Source organism: Leptodactylus fuscus, chromosome 9, assembly GCF_031893055.1.
Source record: "Leptodactylus fuscus isolate aLepFus1 chromosome 9, aLepFus1.hap2, whole genome shotgun sequence".
Classification (NCBI taxonomy): domain Eukaryota; kingdom Metazoa; phylum Chordata; class Amphibia; order Anura; family Leptodactylidae; genus Leptodactylus; species Leptodactylus fuscus.
In genome coordinates, this window is record NC_134273.1 from 35061970 (window position 1) to 35081500 (window position 19531).

Genomic DNA, 19531 nt, shown 5'->3' on the forward strand with positions numbered 1-19531 from the left:
GAATCCCCTTGAATCTCATGATCTCTATTGGTGGTTTATGGGATTCAGAACCCTGAAAACCTATACTTGCAATGATTTTGCAGGGAGGTAAGTCTGTTACACATATGGACATTTCATATGGTAGCATAAATGAGATATAAGTGGGATATGATGGCCAGATTTCTTCTAGGAAAATCTTGAAAGCCTTATGCACCAACTTTCTGCAAGTATAACATTCCAATATAATCCTTTGATGTTTTTTTGATAGAGCACTATTGTTTTTTGTTACAATTTTTATACATGTAAAAAAGGACATCATATAAAAACATAATTGAAAAAAACTACACACTTACCTGATACCAGATGAAACATAGCTCTCTGCAGGATACAGGCAGTCCCATGTACTATAGGATAAAATAGCACAGGTGCAAAATGCTAACAAAGCAACCACTTGCGCACCCACAATCCAGGCCGGATTGGCATTGTATACCACCAGGAAAATTTCCTTGTGGGCAGACCTATGAGATACTTAATATAGTCCAGCATGGTATCCTCCTTTCTTTACCCTGACTGTTGCTGCACTGTGCAACCCAGCTGCCGCCACTCTATGGATGAGTTCCCCAGCGTGGGTGGTATTGACAGTATTTGATGGGCGAACCATGCAAGACAAATCTAACAAGGCTCGCATGGCAATTTCTTTCAGACTGAACAAGTCCAAATCAGAGCAGCTAATATTATACTCTGGGGTCTCTTCAGACCCCAGAATATAATGAGAGGAGGCCAGGGGAGGTGATCAAGCACCATAATGATGCTGGGATAAGCCACGTGACCGCTGAGGACCAATCACAGGCTTCAGAGATCCTCTGAGGTCATTCAGCAGGCCGGAAGAGACCCAAAGACCCACGCCAGAGCCCAGGGGAGGTGAGTACCACTTGTATGTTTAATAACTTCACCTGGGCCTCTGCTTATTATACCCTGGGGTCTGGAAAAATAAATTATGGATCTCAGTATATGGTGACACAAAGCTCATTTATTTTGTCATTTCATCCCAAAGAGAAAAAAAGCTGATAATTTTTTTTTAAATTTAGGACAATTCCTTAATCAGTGTTTTAAATTGTTGCCACAAAGTAGAACTACGGGGCTGGATTTGTAATGATTTTTGCTTTGCATTAAAAGGTGTTTTTCAGGTTGATTTGTTTGCTTTTGTGGAGGAATAAATTCTGATTCAGGAGCCCACTGTGAGCGGTAATACAATGCATACACAAGAACACTTTACTTCAATGACATCAGCAGGACTGTGTACACACAACAGCAGTATATCCGCAATGAGATCTTTTCTTGTTCTCTGCAGCAGATCTCTTATTAGTTTCTGATCTAATATAGCATCAAAGGCAAATATAATTTCATCTGGATTTGTCACAGCAACCTATTGCTGGCAGTAATATGGATTTGCTAAATTGGTCAGTGAAATGAGTTGTCATGCACGCGGTGTAACAATGGCTTCAGGTTACACATAATTATTCTAAACATTTAGAGGTTTGATTTGATATTGAAAATCTGGTTATCTGGATAACATCATTTTCGCAGACTTGGGCACGAAGCTTTGGATCTTAAAAGGGTGTCTTAGTAATTACAAGTTATACCCTGTCCACAGGATAGGTGATAACTGTCTGATCGGTGGAGGTCCCACTGCTGGGACACCCACCGATCATGAGAATGGGGGATCCTATATGCTCAGTATGGAGCAGAGGGTTACACATGCACACTGTTGCTCAGTTCATGTCTATGGGACTGCCAAGGGAAAGCAAGCTATCTCTGGCAGTTCTATGGATTTGAATGAAATGTTAGTGTGCATGTGCAAACCAAAGCTCCATTGATATAAGATAAGATAAAATAAGATAAGATAATCCTTTAATAGTCCCACCATGGGGAAATTCAGTGTGTTACAGCAGTATGGATAATACAGTAATATATTACAAGAAAAGAACACATACAAGCTCAGAATAGCAGATAGAAAAGATACTAGGAGTCATAGCAACTAAAAAGAAAAGAAAGACTTCAGGATCAATTAGTTCTCAGTGCGGAGTGATCTACACTTAGTCTGATGTTGATTATACAGCCTGACTGGGGGTGGTAGTGACAAAAAGGTGGTTTAAATTCATAAATAACACCATGTTACATAGTATATGGTAGACTGGAACTGTAGATCAAAGAATTGCAACGTTTCAGTCAGAAGACCTTCATCCGGCTAGATCTATCCACTAGACTGCAGGAGAGAAAAAAACACCAACGCCTTTTTTCTCTCGTGTAGTCCAGTGGATAGATCTAGCTGGATGAAGGTCTGCTGACCGAAACGTTGCATTATCTATACACATTATAACAGTGCCATTTTTTTTCTCTCCTCTGGTCGCTGTATTGCCCCCTCATGCGTCCTCCATATCTGCTCCATCCATAGTTCTTGTAAATTGGGCTCTTTGTTGTCATCAGCAATTGGGAACTATTTATAACTTTACATGCAGCAGATTTGTTGTATAATTTTTTTGCGACTGTCCCATTCATAGGACTAGGGCTTTCAGAAATCAATGAGCTATCTTCTAACATAACCCCATTCAGATTAATAAAACTGAAGAAAGCAGCAAGTGCAGAGACTTTTCAGTCAGGGTGGTAAAATAATTTCATCATCCTCCAAGAGGCTCAGACTGAGGACAGGTAAAGTAGTCACCACTTGTGGCCAGAATATAGATGAAAAATGCTTTACATGCTCCTATGTGGATTTTGTTGAGAACCAGTTTTCTTGCATGTCCTGCTATTATTCTAAAATTGGACCTTTTTTCTATATTTTAGCAGTTTCATTTCTGACTGTCATTCAACCTTCTTCAGCCCCCCCCCCCCCCCCCCCCCACACACACACACACACACACACACACATCAGTATGTCTTTGGAGTATGGGAGAAAACCCATGCAAACACGGGGACAATATACAAACTCCTTGCAGATGTTGTCCTTGGCAGGATTTGAATCCAGGACTCCAGTGCTGCGGTGCTAACCACTGAGCCACCTTGCTGCCCAACCCTCTTTAGTTTTATTTCATAAATGTACACTGTTTCCTCTGCCATCTTATATCTGCCACCCTTTGCAGGGCTTTCACCAGGGATATCCTTCCTGCAGAAGCTTTGTTTGAAGACCAGAAGTTCCATGTGGTGTACGGGCATGGCTTTATGTTTTGCCATTGCTGTCACGCAGATTAACTACTGAAAAAAATCCACAGTTTTAGTCCCTTGTGAATTACCCTTTGACCCCAATTTTGAGTTTAGTCAGTGTCATTGTAATCATGGTGTCAAGGGTCATCGTCTAAGTGTGGAACATGCAGATGACTAGTTATACATATCAGTTACCCATAAGCTGGTTACATGAAATATATGTTTCCAATGGTATCTCTGTACATGTCAGGATCCTTTGTAATATGCACATTTGTGTTCAGATATGAAAGCTGAAGAGGTTTCAGCATCGGTGTGTGCTTCAGTAACCCCAATTGTCCTGTCGAAGAAATCTAATGGGGTGGAGAATACTGAGAATGGGAAATTCACCTATTGAAATGTTGCTTAAAATTCTTTTGAGAGCAAATACAAACAGGGTTGTAAGGTCAAACATGTCAAGTCATGATGTGTTCTATACGCTTTCTGCATGGTTGTGTTGGAAAGAGCCCACACATGCTGCAGGCATACATGGAGATACAAGAATGTCTACAGCTGAATACTCATAGTGCATTAGAAACAATACTAAATAAATTGGTTAAAACACCATATAGTGCCTGTCAGCCGCTACAGTAATTCTTGACCTCAAGCACCATGTGCATTGACACTGTATGATTTTTAGCTGTTTCGCTACATAGGGACATCGTCAGACTTCTCCTTTGCTCATTCACTATATTTTGTAAATTAAATTAAATTTATTTTTGCAAACATTCTCACTTTGCACCATTTTCCCACATCTGCCTAAAATTTAGCAAAGTACAGTATAAATACCCAACATGTGGGAAAAAAAATTGTTCTAGTGGAAGAAAAGCCTACCATTGGGCAAATTCTGACATTGCTCAATTTCATTGTTTCTACAGCCAAGTTTATTAGTAAAATTTTATAAAAATAAACTTTAGACTTTATTTCCTTCCTGAAAACCCCCCCACATAATAATGGATATAAACATTGGGTCCATTCTGTGAAATGGCATAACCAAGGCTATTATTTCTGCCCTAAATCCAATTACAGCTCTATTATCACTCTGAATTTTCGCACACATTGATTTCCAAGGCAGATTCCTACAGAGTCAGCCACTATTTTCATGAACATAAAAGAAGTGAGATGAATGAGTTCTGTTTAAAGATCGCCATAGAAACCTATCCTCATCCTACAACCCCCATCCTACAAGACAGAATCCATTCTTTAGTTCCTCAGCAGTTCCTTTACTGTTTGCCATGATCTTTGCCTAAAGCAAACACAACTCCACCGTCTAAGTCATCTACATCGCCATAGAACGTACAGTAAATACATCAATACGTTGTCCAGCACATGGCTTCCTTGCAATTCGGCAAACTCACGGTCTTTCCTCCATAGAATATTGCTTTAGGGTACATGACAGCCCCCACCATGTATAGGTGATAGGTCTCTTGTAGTTCCAGATGTTCCTTCACCTTTCCAAGAACTTGTGTTGTCTTGTGATGATGACATTTGGCAGCTCTCGCACCTTGTTACATCCAGAGAAAATGTTGAACAGGTGTCATGTTAATGAATATGATAAATGAAAGGAATCATTTGTTTCCGGCACAATATTATATTCTCTCTACCAAAGCAAATATACATTTCTCTTGTTGGTCCGAGAAGGCCTCTCCAGATGCAGGGATTTATGTCCGATTTTGGCTGTTTTTTTTTACAAACTGGCAGCAGCTTTTAGATTAGACATTTTCTCTCAAAGCCTCCCCCATGATGTGCGCTCGAGTCCTTTGTAGCAATGCATATTCAGTATTGTGTTGTCACATCATTGAAATGTGGCCAAGTTGTGAACTTTTTGTTGGAGTCCTGTCTGCTGGCCTTGTAAATGTTGGTGTTTGTAGAATAATGAGTTGCTTCCTTATTTGTAGGTGCACTTGTAGGAGGCCACGGTCTGACAAGGAAGCGGCAGCATTAGGAAGTTGCCATTCCACCTTGTCTTCGCTCAGTTTTTTTCTGGCAGCCACATGGGCAGCGATTATAGTCCATAGCCATCTAGGCTTTCCTTCCATGAACAAAATTGAAATCCTACTGTCCGCAAATCTACCAACGAAGGAGGGTCGGGAGAACCCATAAACATTAGATGGTTGGGCAAACTCTCTGAAGTCAGTGGATTCACCTGACAATGTTTATGGGCTACTTTATAATCATTCATCTTCTCCATTTTTCACTTTTTGCCAAGAATTGCTTGTGGAATAGTAGTGGCCAATCTACAGGATCTACAGCACATACAACAATGCATGCCATATTATATTGTCATTGGCTTCTTACATGTATATCTTATTCCAGGTCAGAAGAAAACACGATTAACCTGACAAATCCAGAGCAAAAAGTCCTGACCCTGAAGCCGAATCATTCACTTGCCAAAACTGAATACAGCTCACTTACTGAAGATATACCTGCCGGTCATAATGGTATGTTGCACTTCCACAATTGAAATTTTCACACAAAGATAACAAATTTGTGAACTGGTAACTTGTAGTGGCATTTGATTTAAAAGTACCTTTCACCGCCTCCATCAAGTCTAACTCTTCCCATCCTTCAGTAGGCGCTGCTTCATTGACTCTGGCACAGTTGGAATTTTTTCTGTAGCCCCCACCTTTCCTGAGCAATCGGTACTAATAGGTTCAGCACCCACTATGCTAATTAGGCTTTCTACTGTCTGGTCCTGAACTGTCGCAGGCAGACAGGTCCTCCTGCCTTGTTTTATGTGGATTGCATTTTTTCACTAGTTTTTTTGGATTATTTTTATACTATATTTACACTGAATTACCATTGTGTAGGTACTTAATATAGGAGCATTTCAATAAACTGAAATATCTCTGAAAAGTTAATTTATTTCAGTAGTTCAATTTACAAAGTGAACCTCCTATATTTTGTGTATTCATTACACACATAGTGATCTATTTCAAGCATTTATTTGTTTAAAGGTTTAGGAAACCTTGGGAGGTGTTTTCTGATGATAAGATGACCGTATGACACCCTCAATCTACAATATTCAACTTTTTTACAATATTCTAATTTTCTTATATAGTAACTTTTGGATTTTCATCAGCTGTAACCGTAATCATCTATATTCACAGAAATATAGATTATTTTGTGTTGAATGAATCTACAAAATATGAATTTCACTTGATACATTTAATTACTGAAATACATTAACTTTTCAAAAATATTCTAATTTATTGAGATGCACCTGGATGTGTGTGGATGCTTTCACGTAATGTTTTTAAATTGCAAGATAAACGGTATTTAATTCAGAATAATCGCTCATTTAGTTTAGAGTGTGTTGACAGTTTTAAAATTTTTTTTAGTATTAAATAGTTCATTATTAGAGATGAGCGAACACTGTTCAGATCAGCCGTTCCGAACAGCACGCTCCAATAGAAATGAATGGAAACACCTGGCACGTACACTTTGCCGGCGGCCGGTCGTCGTACCAGGTGCTTCCATTCATTTCTATGGGAGCATGCTGTTCGGAATGGCTGATCCGAACAGTGTTTGCTCATCTCTATTCATTATATTTTTTCTTTACTCATAACAATTTTTGAACTTTTTTGTGTACTTATCATGTACTTGCATACTCCTAAAACCCAGTGACCTGATTGGTATAAGGAGTCTCTTCTGATCATGCCATGGTAATAGATCGTACATACTGAAATATAGTGACAATATAATATTTTCCTCAGTACCAATTCATGTATGATAACTTGAATATTTTAATGTATGTTATTGTAGCAGAAGATCAGATCCGTTCCGTAGAAGGACAAGCGGCATCTGATGAAGAGGAGGACAAGTGGGCAGGGAACTCATTAGAGGCAATGCAAGGGATTTTAACCAGCATCTCATGCTGCACGAGTGGGTATGTCAACTACAAGGCTGGTTAATAATATAGTACATATACATATAATCTGGCCATTTGTTTATACAAATATCTATTTATCATTCTATCCATTGTGGGGAAGTTAGCTCAGTAGAAGCAGTGGTGCGGACCCAAACTGTCAAGACAGGGACACAAAATGTGCAGCAAAAAAAACAGGAAAATAAATAAACCTTGACTTCAGGCACAAAATGAGCAAAACAACATACAGCCTTAACTTTAGGCAAAAACAAAATAAAATCCTGCTCGTCTGAGCGACTTACTAAACAGAACTGATAACCTAACTATACATGTGGCTTACTTCCAGCCACATGAACAAAACAGGAGCAATATAGTCTCACCGGACTCAGGGTTACAGGACAGAACCATACACCTACTTTTACCTCATGAATCTGCACTGGAGTGCAGGATCTGCAGTCTTTTCTGGCCCAGTAATAAGCCAAGGATCTACACCTGGGCTGAGGCCTACTCCAGATCTGTCCTGGACCACATATATGTCAGAAACACCTGTCCACCTGTCACCTTCTCACTATATATATGGAAAGTATTGATAATCACTAACCATGTCATATATATATATATATATATATATATATATATATATATATATATTTATATACAGTATATATATATATATATATATATATATATATATATGACATGGTTAGTGATTATCAATACTTTCCATAGTATTTTACTTTTATATACAGAAATAATTGTATTATTAGTATTACTGATAAAATTAGGAAAGGAAATAATTGCCCAGACCACACCATTTCATCCCTGATCCTCCACAGAAATATTCTTTATTTTATTATTTTCACAAAAAACACATAAAAATGTATAAGGACTTTATATTTTACACATAAAATACAATCTAATAATTCTATTTCACTTTTTATCTGTATTTTGAAAAGTTCACATTTCCATTCATTACCAGAATCTGCTGCTATACATAAATTACATCTCTTTCCTTGAATCTTGACGATATAGTATGTATCCCCCGAGCTTCTCTTAATCTCCTATTAGGATGGTTATATTGTGCAGAGGTTGTATAGTTCTCCCCGATATCACTTTAAATTCAGTAATAAAAAATAATGTGAAGCACCTTAAATTCATATAAGATTTTATCATCTCAGGTGCGAGGACAGGAAGATATGGAGGCTCCTGACTGATATTGTTGGAACTGATGTTATTGATCCCAGGGACGTACCTGCATTATTGGTGGAGAGGATCTCCAAATTGACTGAAGAGCTGACAGTTAAGGAGCAGGAAATGAGGGATCTGGAAACACTGATAGAAGAGGTAATTAAAGGGGCGAGGTATCTGGTGATCCATCCATAGGTGATAACAGAAGGTGTCACTAGTATCTACATCTAACTAGAGCCAGATGGGACTGGGTTCACACTGTATTACTGAGATAGATGGAAGTTATGAGGAAGAACCAATAGACAGTAGGTCTATGAAGAAAGATACTCATTCTGTTCGGTGGAGAAACATTAGGGCCTATTGCACATGACAGTTCCATTTATCATGGACATAAGAGCAAGAAGCTGCATTTTTATCTTATTTACAGACATGGCCATTTTAAAACCTATAAAAGTCTATGAGTGTATTCACATAGTTACTTTTACTATTTGTCAAAACAGACAGTGACAGAGCATGTCCATTTGGTTTCTTGGCTGTATAAAATGGTTTGTCAAAAAACAATCATGTGAAGATACCAGTTCCCTCCCATTGTTTTTAAAAGGGCTGTCACATGACCCATTGTCACTGCCATGTGAACAAGGCCTTACCAAATTATACTGTCTTATTCACAGAAATTCTGACACGACATTGTGCTTGCAATAGTATTTGTCTATAGCTGTCTAAAGGACTGCAGGAAAAACTGTGGCGGCAACGCATATCGATTTTTCCTGCAGCTCTTATCACAGAAAGTCCACAGAACTTTCCTCTGCAGACTTTCTGCTTCCATTATACCTATATAGTGAAACCAGCGGCGTTTCTGTAGGCATAATTGACATGCTGCGATTTCCAGACCACAACAGTTTTGGAAATTGGAGTGTTTCCACTGTGCATATTTTTCTGCAAGCTGCAGTGACTGTAAATTGCTGCATATTTTTCCGCTACATTTCCACCGCAGAGTTTACGCTACGTGGGGCCTCGGCCTTAAAGGGGAATTTCCCATTATTGACATTTATCCCCTAGTCACAACATAGGGGAAAGTATCTGATCATATCTGAACACTAGAGGTCTGAGCCCTGAGACCACTCAGTCATAGAACAGAGGTCTGCAAATGCTGCTGAGTGCCACGTGTATGGCGCAGTGGTGCACATGTGTGGCCACCACTCCAATAATTTCAATGGGATTGCTGGAGATTGCTGTTCTGTAAATCCTATAGAAGTGAACAGAACGATGGCCATGCATTGACCACTAATCCATTCAAAGGGGCACCATTTTTCTGGTCCCAGTGGTCGTACCCCCAGTGATCAGATAATCATGTTCTATCCTGTGCATAGGAGTTAAGATGGTATAATTTATTTAAATGAGGAGTTAGTGGATCACCGCCATTAAATGATAAAATTATTCTGCGAAGGGTTAATGGTCAATCATAATTTTTTATTAGTTTCAGTAAAGTTTTCCAATAAGTAGATGAAATGACTGTAGCACTTTACTGGATAATAATATTGATTTAGCATGGAGGCAGTTGACATTTCCTATGTTGACTTAGTAGCTTAGAAAGCTGGGTAGTTTATGGCAGTCCCTGGTAGGAATCTTGGCAATTAGTAGGTTAATATGTCTCTTTAAGGGGATAGAAAACATTTTGCTGGATAAGTTGTATATACAAAGTAAAGATGACCATTACATGTATTGCGTTTTCCTTACTGAACAGTGTTCCAACCTCAAATGTCCAACCTGCAGTATTATACATTTATCGCTGCCCCCTCCCCTGCCCCAAAGGAATAATTCAGCTTATAAAAGAAACCTAAAACACTCAGCTTCATTTAAAACTCAAATCCATTTAGTGATGTATGTTTAGGTAACACTAGGTTCACACTAGTGTTTGGGTTTCCGTTCTTCGGGTCCGCATGGGAACCCAAAAATCAGAAACCCCTTCTGCTTAAAAAACAGTTGCACATGGAATCCTGTGACCCCATAGACTATAACAGGATCCATCCGGTTTTCGATGACTTTATACTGAAATTAGTGGAGAGAAAAGTCCTCCTTAAGATCGGGGCCCCCTGGGCTGGAAACGCCATGATTTCTCTGCCGCATTTTACAGCACAGGCAAAGTGGATGGGATTATAGCGAATCCCATGCCCACTTTGCGGTAAAAACCGCCATATGGACCCTCTACGATTTCCAGAACCGGTGAAGTTTTGGAAATCACAGCATGTTAATTATAACTGTGGACACACTGGCAGTTTCCCAATAGGTATGATTGTAATAGAAAGTCTGTGGAGGAAAACTCTGCAATGCTTTACGCCGTGGTTTTTCCCGCAGCGCTTTATTGCTGTGGGACGTCCCGTGGGGCCTTAGCCTAAAGGACTTTTTTTTCCCCAGATTTTAAGCAGAATGTGGGATGGAGACTTGAATGCTAAGTGTGAACTTGGAGTTATACTGTTGGGATCCAAGCTAGAAATTTTGTGTGTGAGCAAGAGCCATCTCAAAAAACAGGTTCTCCATTCTGAAGATCGACTGGTACCAATTTGATCAGTGGCCTGGCATTGATATATATATGGGCTATATGCTTTATATGCATTGTTGTTCATCTGACCCTATATGCTGATAACGGGGTTATCTTCTATTAGAATACTTGGACTGGTTGTATACTTTGTAGCTAGCTGTCAGTTTTCATGACCCACCCAAACATACACATGCATGCTCAGCAAGTATATATTTTAATATAGAGATGGGATAAAGGCATTGTCAGACACCTCTGGGGTCAGATTATCTCCCTTGAAAACAAGAGGATCAGCCACGTTGAAATCCAATACCCTGATCTGCCAGAAATTAGGGTAAAGTTGGGATGCCCCTATACACTTTGAATGATTAGCTGACATGCCAAGATCAGCAGGTTTGGCCAATTGTAATCTATAGTGTATGTTATCCTTTCATCTTATCTATATTTGTGGTCCTGACAATTTCTGGTGGATAATCCAGATATAGCAGGGTTAGCCAGAACTTCTGCGGTTGCTTAAACTGCTGCAGTGTAATATCTTATTGCAGAAGACATTGAAAAGTCATTTAAAGAGGACCTTTCACCATATCCGGGCACATGCAGTGTTATATACTGCTGGAAAGCTGACAGTGCGCTGAATTCAGCGCACTGTCGGCTTTCCCGATCTGTGCCCGGTGTGAAGAGCTTACGGCCCGGTACCGTAGCTCTTCTATGGTCAGAAGGGCGTTTCTGACCATTAGCTAGGAACGTCCTTCTGCCTCGCGGCGCCTATCGCGCTGTGCTGTGGAGCGGGCAGGAACGCCCCCTCCCTCTGCTCACACAGCTCGTCCATAGACGAGCATTATCAGGAGAGGGAGGGGGGAGTTCCTCCCCGCTCCACAGCACAGCGCGATTGGCGCCGCGAGGCAGAAGGACGTTCCTGGCTAATGGTCAGAAACGCCCTTCTGACTGTAAAGCGCTACGGTACCGGGACCGATAGCGCTTTACACCGGGCACAGATCGGGAAAGCCGACAGTGCGCTGAATTCAGCGCACTGTCAGCTTTCTGGCAGTATATAACACTGCCTGTGCCCAGATATGGTGAAAGGTCCTTTTTAAAGAAAAAAAAAATAAAAATTATGAGTTTTCATTCTTTTTTGTTGTCTTTTGTGATATGATATCACACTGCAGCAGTTTGACTAATGGTAGAAATACGGGTTTACTTTGCCACGTCTGTATGTTAGGGCAGCCCATCTGAAGCACAGTTGTAGATGCCAGATGAAACAAGCATTGAACATATTGGTTTTTGGTATGTCAGATCCTTTGTTCCTAAACACTACCTGACATATCTGTCTTCCATACCATATGCTTGTGGGCATGAATCTGTTTGTATTAATACTCCATTTTTCTTTTTTCCTGGTTATGTTAAACTTACACTAAGATATCGATATTATTCTTTCCATTTTGGCAGCTCAAGGAGCCGTTCATTGATGAACTGGAAAGAAAAGTTGAGGAGATTGAGCTGCTTAGGATAGACCTTCAGATGTTGGAGACGGAGAGGGTTCGCCTGTCCCTAGTTGAGGAAAAACTTCTTGATGTGTTACAACTTCTTCAACAGCTACGGAATCTGGTAAGAAATTGGTCAAAGCAGTAAAAATTTGTCTTATCACAAGTTCTTCTGGTTCAGAAGTAACAACAAGTTACTTCCATGGAAAGCTACATCTAAACTTGAGTGAATGAACAACAATATACCAGAACAGGATCAGGGGAGTCCAAACAGAGGACTCCCTTTATGATGTCCATAGAAGTGCAGGATTGATGTGCAAACTTAATGATCTTGGGATCTTTTCTTTTTACTAGCACCCACATTACCTTTGACTGTACTCCCAACTTTGTTTTTAGATTCTTAATGTCTTTACACAGTTTATTGGAAGTCTTTTCTTCCCTAAAACAAAGATGGCCAAAACTTGGAAAACTAAAATATTAAACATAAACAATAATCAAAACTTTTACTGTGTATTTTAATCCTTAAACAGAAACTCTGGTCATTATATCGCCTTAAAAGACCATCCCTCAGTACTAGTTGTCTACTCACAATAATAATTTAATAAGTCACATGATCAAAGTGTGACCTTATTTTTCTAGCATTGGTTACTGTGTAAACAGGAGGTCTCTCAAATATACAATTTGGAGCTACCATGTTATCTCAGATATTCATCAATGTTATTCTATCCTAGTTCTTCTGTAATTTACTGGATTTTAGTAAGACTTTTCATGAACATTCACAAAAACCATTGCTAGGGCACCCGAATTAGAAGATCCTATTTCTAGATCCTTCCCTATATCCCACATTCCAGTTGACATTTGAAGCAGCAGTCAACAGAGAACTACAGTTCTCCAAGACAGTCATAAGCTGTGTCCAACTTGTGGATTTAGACTATTTACACAGATTGAAGAGTGAACGCTATGGAAATACTGAAGAGCAACAAATTTCAGAATATGAACAACTTCTCTATCAGGATTTGGATTTCTTCCATTTCACACTCCCAGACTCTATTGACCCCAGTTTGTCATTCATTAGCATTTTATAGATTTTCATAGCCTCTCATCAGGAATAATTCAGATATTCTGGCAGTCGCCCACCTCCCTCCGCTATGACTTTTTCAGTCATTCTTTATGAATATGTATGTGTGCGATTCTCTGGAAGCGTTGAGTCGGAAATAAATATTTTGCTTTTAAATATTAGTAATGACATGGAGAGAAGCTGGAGGATCCTAAGACAAAGACAGACCATTTACCGCTGGGACACGCCGTAAATACAGCGTTATCTCTGTCAAATCCTATCTTCAAGACGTTTCATGGAAATGAGACTTTACTTAATGGGCAACAGAAATGACACTACTTTAATACCTCTCTTTATATGCAGCATTCTTGTTAATGTTCGTAAGCATTCAATAATACGTTCTCTTCTACAAAGCACATTAAAATAATACATGTAGAGCATTTTAATACTGGAGCTGTGTACATAAAACCAAAGAGCTAGTCTGCGAGGTCTGGTGGCTTATTGCAAATATAACCTATCCAGCCTTTAGTCGTAAGATACCTATTATCACTATACTATGCAGTAGCTAATGTCAGTGCACATAAGATATTAGTACTGAAGAGGTAGAACAGTTACAGCACAATACTATAGACATTCAATTTTGTCTGACAGCTCAGGTTCTCAATGACATCCTAAGCAGAGCCTGCCGTACATTATATTAACATAAATTCTACATATAAAGTACATACTATTACTAGTATAAACAGTTTAGAATAAAATAATTGGTGTGAACATCCTTTTCCTTCCATCAATTCTTTTGGGACACTTGCACAAAGTTTTGGAGGAACTCAGCAAGGAGAATATTCCCGTCGTCTTGGAGAACTAAGCACAGATCTTTAGTGTTAGATTTGCTCCAATCCTTCTGTCTCTTTCTGTAACCCCAGACAGATTGGATGATGTTGAGATCGATGCTCTATGAGAAGGAAGCTACAGGGGGCAGCAGCAATAGCAGTTGCTGCTAGGCCCCATAACACATTAAATATACGGCTATTCTAAATAGAGGGGCCTCATTACAGATTTTGCAGTGCTCTACACCAACTGCAAGTCCACAGAGTAGCGTTGAAGGGGTCAAATGACCAAGAATTTAAGCTGCAACAAGGGGGCAGAGAAACAAGACTTTTGGCCTCCATGGCTGCGCTATGGAAAGGTAATAGATGAACACTCACAAAAACCATTGCTAGGGCAAGTTCCTATTTCTAGATCCTTTCCCATATCCCACATTCCTGGGGAAACTGTGCAGGGAATGAACTGGTAAATTTTGTATTTTCATGAATAACCCCTTTAAGTACCCCATTTGCCCCAGTGTTCATTCTCATTAGTCTGATCAACTCCTCTACCAAATGAGGTTTATAGTCTCATGTCCTAGCGCAAGCAAACAGTCTCCATTTCATATTACCTATCAGTATATTTCTTGGAGTGTTGAGGAAACCATGAGGAAACACATGGTGCCAATATATCAACTCCATGCAAATGTCATCCTGTAGGGATTGTAGGGTTATAGGTTGGACTTGATGGACCGATCTTCATCCAACCTCATCTACTATGTAATTATGTAACTATCCTTAGTTGGGTTGAAACCCAATGCTGCAAAGGCCAGAATGGACCTAGGCTGAGCAATGCAAACCTTATGAGGTTTACCTTAAAAGAGATGTGAACAGAGCCCCACACGGCCTGCTTTCTAGTTGCTCCGTATTATATTGAATATGTATGGGATGTCTATGCTGCCATTAATCAAGAAATTAACAAATCAGAAAAGGATGCTGCAATATTATAATACGCTTGGAAGGGCGGCTCATTTAGTTCCAGATATAACTGTGTCTCAGATGGACTAGTAACAGCAGTATAGAGTAATGTATGCAGTGCTCATTATATTGTGCATATGCCATTGCGGAGTACTCCCATAAATCAGCATGCTGCTATTTGCATTCTGTATGTGCTTTGCGTTCTGTACTTCTTAGTGATTGATTGTCACGGGTCATTCATTTTACTTTTCTGTGTTTATCTTAGGAAATACCTCATCAGGAATTGGGAAGAGTTTTATTGAACACCCTGGAGAGATGCAGAGAGCCGCAGCATGGTATGAATATAGATATTTTTGTATGGGTGATTTTCCCAGGCTGTCTGTACTGAGAATCATCTTATTCAGCTGGACTGATACAGTGACAGCAATTCTAGGTTCTGTTTCTAAATAATAATCCCATTTACCGTAGTTAACAGGGCAGTGATGTCTGAAGGAAGATGTCGTATGGGTTGTAGCAGTGACAGCAGCTCGGACGGATATTTTAGTACTTGTGTATTGCTGTGTACATTATAAAAATGGCAATTCCCTACTATAATGATAAAGTATGGCTATGCTCGTGCTATGGTATTGCTATAAGATTTACAGGAAAACTAAATTGCTCTTGATATGTTCATAGCTTATAATGGGCCTGATGTGGGCCAAAAGAGAGTCCTTGTCTCACACATTTTGGTGATGTGCATCTGGATACAAGTTATCCCATCATATCGAAAAGCAAAGTTGATAGAAATGTCACTGAATCTTTTATCTGTAAATTGTCATTTATTGTACAACCACTGTAGTTATAGTAAAATGTGATACGACTATCAGACCATCCTGCTTTATTTTTAAAGGCAATGTCTACAAGGCATAAAATGAAAACTATGCAACCTTGTAAATAGTATTCATTAAAACATATCCTACCTTTTTATAGCTACAGTTCCTTGTGTCTCCCTGGTTACAGACTACAAACAAATCCTTCGTAGTCTGATCCTCTGTGTTTGTTTGTCCCTGTACCGGCGCCGAAACTCCCATGAGGCGACCTGAAGCGACTGCTTCAGGCGGCGCTATGCCAGGGCCCCGGGGAGGGCGGCATTTTTCCTCCTAAGCCAGTCCAGGACAAGCTGTCCTGGACTGGCTTAGCGTCACTGAGCGGTGGATTGGGGAGGCCGCTGGAGCAGCGCTGCTCCAGCGGCCTCCCCTCACGCTCAGGCAGAGAGCAGGTCCTCTCCATGCTTGCTCTCTGCCTGCTAACGCCACTTAGAATTTGTAGTCTACAACCATAGGGACACAGAGGTCTGCATAGTACCTATATACTCAAAATGGAATACCCAGAATATCAAGCTAGCCCTGCAGATAGAAAGGTGAGTATCACCCGAATCAAACAGTTTTTTCCCCTTGTGAATCGCTGACTCCATTGGCAAGATATTTCTGTTTTTGTCAATATGCAAATTAGCTCTCTGGAGCATTGGGGGTGTCGTCCTTGCTCCAAAGAGGTATGCAGCAATATTGCATTGCTACAAATAGGTTATTCGCATGTTGCCAAAAATAGTAATGTCCTGGCACTGGAGGCACCTGGGAATTGAGGGCCAGGGTTTATATGCTTGTGGCTCCTGCCTCCATACAGTAGGCACACACAAGGGGCTGTTGCAAGTGTTTCACCCAATGTTTCATTGCCTTTGCAACTCATCCAAAATTGAACATAACCTCAAGCAATACTGCAACCTGGGCATCTGTCAAAGGTGCCTAATAGTAAAGATGGGGCATGATATGTTCTTAACAGCCATGTCCATCCTTGCTCTTTTGATGGATGAATTATTATTGAACAATGATTATACCTGAGAATAAATATAACTGTACATAAAAAGAGGCTTTCTTGTCACTAATGCAATGGCTATATATAACCCATACATTCCCCTTTTTTAGGGAAGGAACATATCTTTGATGTCTTGGATACGTTATATCATGAATTATCCGTCTGTGAATTACTTCATCACCAACACAATGAAGAAGATAGCGGGCAGTCAATGGCAGGCTCCCTAGTCATATCTTGTTAAACAACAGTGCCATCTATGTGTCATCCATGACAATGCACCTCACATGAACGTGCAACTGGCTGGATGCAAAGAGAAAAGACTGAGTTTCATCAAGCCAATTGGATTGGGTGGCAAGGAGAAACCAACACTAATCCATCTCCCTCAAGCTGCACTCCACTATCTGAATCATGCAGTGCCAGTGCAGCGCAGTGCGGGAGAGCCAAGTAAATGAACGTATGTAACATTCTCATTGGTGGATACAGATAAAAATAATTTATTCCTTTTTACCTGCAGAGACTCCATGTGCCTGAAAAGAGTTCATGAGTCAGTACTGCCGATGTCATATGGGGAAGAATGACAGTAAATTGGAATATATTCCAAAATTAAAATGAAAATGCAGCAATAAAAATGACAGATGTCCCCAGACTGACTATAATATTACAGATCGGACGGCAGAGCTAATAAACTTATGGTTCAACAATTTACGCATCCAGGGCTAACACTGTCGATGATGTATGATGGAAAAATCAATAAATCTCCCAAATCGCTCTGCGAGGGACAAAGCTGATGGGGCAATGAAGTGATAGTGCTATATATCACCATATGATACCAAACTGCATTTGTTTCTTCTCTGTGATTTATTACTGAATATACCTACTATTGGTAGATGTTCGCAGATTATCAATTATAAAACCCTATTAGGGACTTGCAAGTTCATAGATGGTGATCCCCTGTCTAGGCCAGGGCAAAGAGTGTTCTGGAGGACCTGGCACATCCATTCATTATATTGATTAAAGTGTAATGCTTCATTTACCCCGTGGTGGTGCTGCAGGAGAATTGAACACCTACTGTCAAGTTTCTTCTTATATTACAAGTGATGAATATGATCGACTTATGTTTGTGGGTCCCTTTTCACAAAATTTGATTGTTCTCAGCTCACAACCCCCTTAAAGGAGGACCAACCCCTCATAAAAGGGGGTTCATCGGTATAGAGGAAACATGTAAATCTGAATTTCAGATCAGTGATTGAAATTTTTGGGCAAATTTACTATTGTGGTTAAAACTCGACCTTAGTGTAGAATGTGCCATATCTGCCACATATTGGTGCATTTTGGTGCACCAATTAGCTTAAGACCAATTTGGTGTAATTTGAAAGAAAAAAATGACTTCAAAGAAAAGGGGTGTGGTGTCCTTAAAATAGGGTGTGGCCTAAAGAAGATCTTTCTCCGCTTCCATCAGCTTCAGTTCTTTATATCCTTTAATAGGTCCTTTACTAGACCCCTACAGTGATTGCAGCATAGATGGAATTTTTTTTCTCTAGCTCCCACCTTTCCTGTCCAAGTGCTGTCGGTTTTGATGACTGATATGCTAACTAGATTCTCTAACGTCAAGTGGGTGGTGTCAGGCAGGAACATGATTCAGAGCACAAATTTTCCTGCTTGACACCACCCACTTGACATTCGTGAGTCTAGTTTGAATATCAGGCACCAAAACTTGATTGCTCAGGAACAGTGGGGGCTAAAGAAAAAATTCCATCTGTGCCAGAATCAGTGGCACAGATGGGTCAAAAGAGGTTGAGTTGGTGGAGGTGGTGAAAGATCCTCTTCAATTGCAACAGAATACACCAGAACAGAATACACCAAAATTTCAAGTAAAGTAAACCAATGAACTTAGACTAGACCAGGGGTGCCCAATATGTCGATCGCGATCTACCGGTCAATCGCGGGATCGGTGTCTGCTTGTTGACAGCGCAGGCTGAGAATCATCTCCGGACACTGGCAGGTCGGGGCCTTGCACTCGTTCGCAGTCAGGGCTGCAGCGGCCCCGCCTGCCAGTGTCCAGAGATGATTCTCAGCCTGCGCTGTCAACAAGCAGACACCGGAGAGCTGTCTCCTGCTCTCACGCTCCGCGCCGCCCAAAGGCCCCGGCCCTGCCCTTGGCCTGCCCCGGCCCCACCCCCACCCACAAGAAGTGGGTAGTAGATCTTATCCCTTGGTCAGTTTTTAAAGTAGCTCACATGCTCAAAAAGTGTGAGCACCCCTGGACTAGACCATCTTAAATGCACCATCTAACATCAGGCATTGTGATAAATAAGGGGCTTTATCAGACTACCCGTCTAAGTTTAACCTGTCTAACTTTTAATAAATGTGCACCCCAGTGTAAAACCTGCAACTGCTCTACATCTTGTTTGTTACAACAACAATTCTTGTTCTATTATCTGACTACCCCAGTCGTAATGATATATTGTGTGAATCTAAACCATCATATACACATATGATGGATGTGAATATTGATGTAGATGTTGATATACTTCTCCTTTAAGTAAAACTTTA

At 40.3% G+C, this 19531-nt stretch overlaps 1 protein-coding gene across 1 annotated transcript in view; it reads left to right on the plus strand.

Moving 5' to 3' along the window:
- Nucleotides 1-18243, plus strand: part of EFCC1 (EF-hand and coiled-coil domain containing 1) — a 68667-nt gene extending 50424 nt beyond the window's left edge. Inside the window, exons 3-8 of the mRNA XM_075286955.1 lie at nucleotides 5533-5657; nucleotides 6982-7105; nucleotides 8263-8428; nucleotides 12255-12413; nucleotides 15393-15462; nucleotides 17089-18243. Coding sequence (XP_075143056.1) covers nucleotides 5533-5657; nucleotides 6982-7105; nucleotides 8263-8428; nucleotides 12255-12413; nucleotides 15393-15462; nucleotides 17089-17219 — 775 coding nt within the window. The 3' untranslated portion in view covers nucleotides 17220-18243. The remainder of the gene's footprint in view (nucleotides 1-5532; nucleotides 5658-6981; nucleotides 7106-8262; nucleotides 8429-12254; nucleotides 12414-15392; nucleotides 15463-17088) is intronic.
- The last annotated feature ends 1288 nt before the right edge of the window (nucleotides 18244-19531 follow it).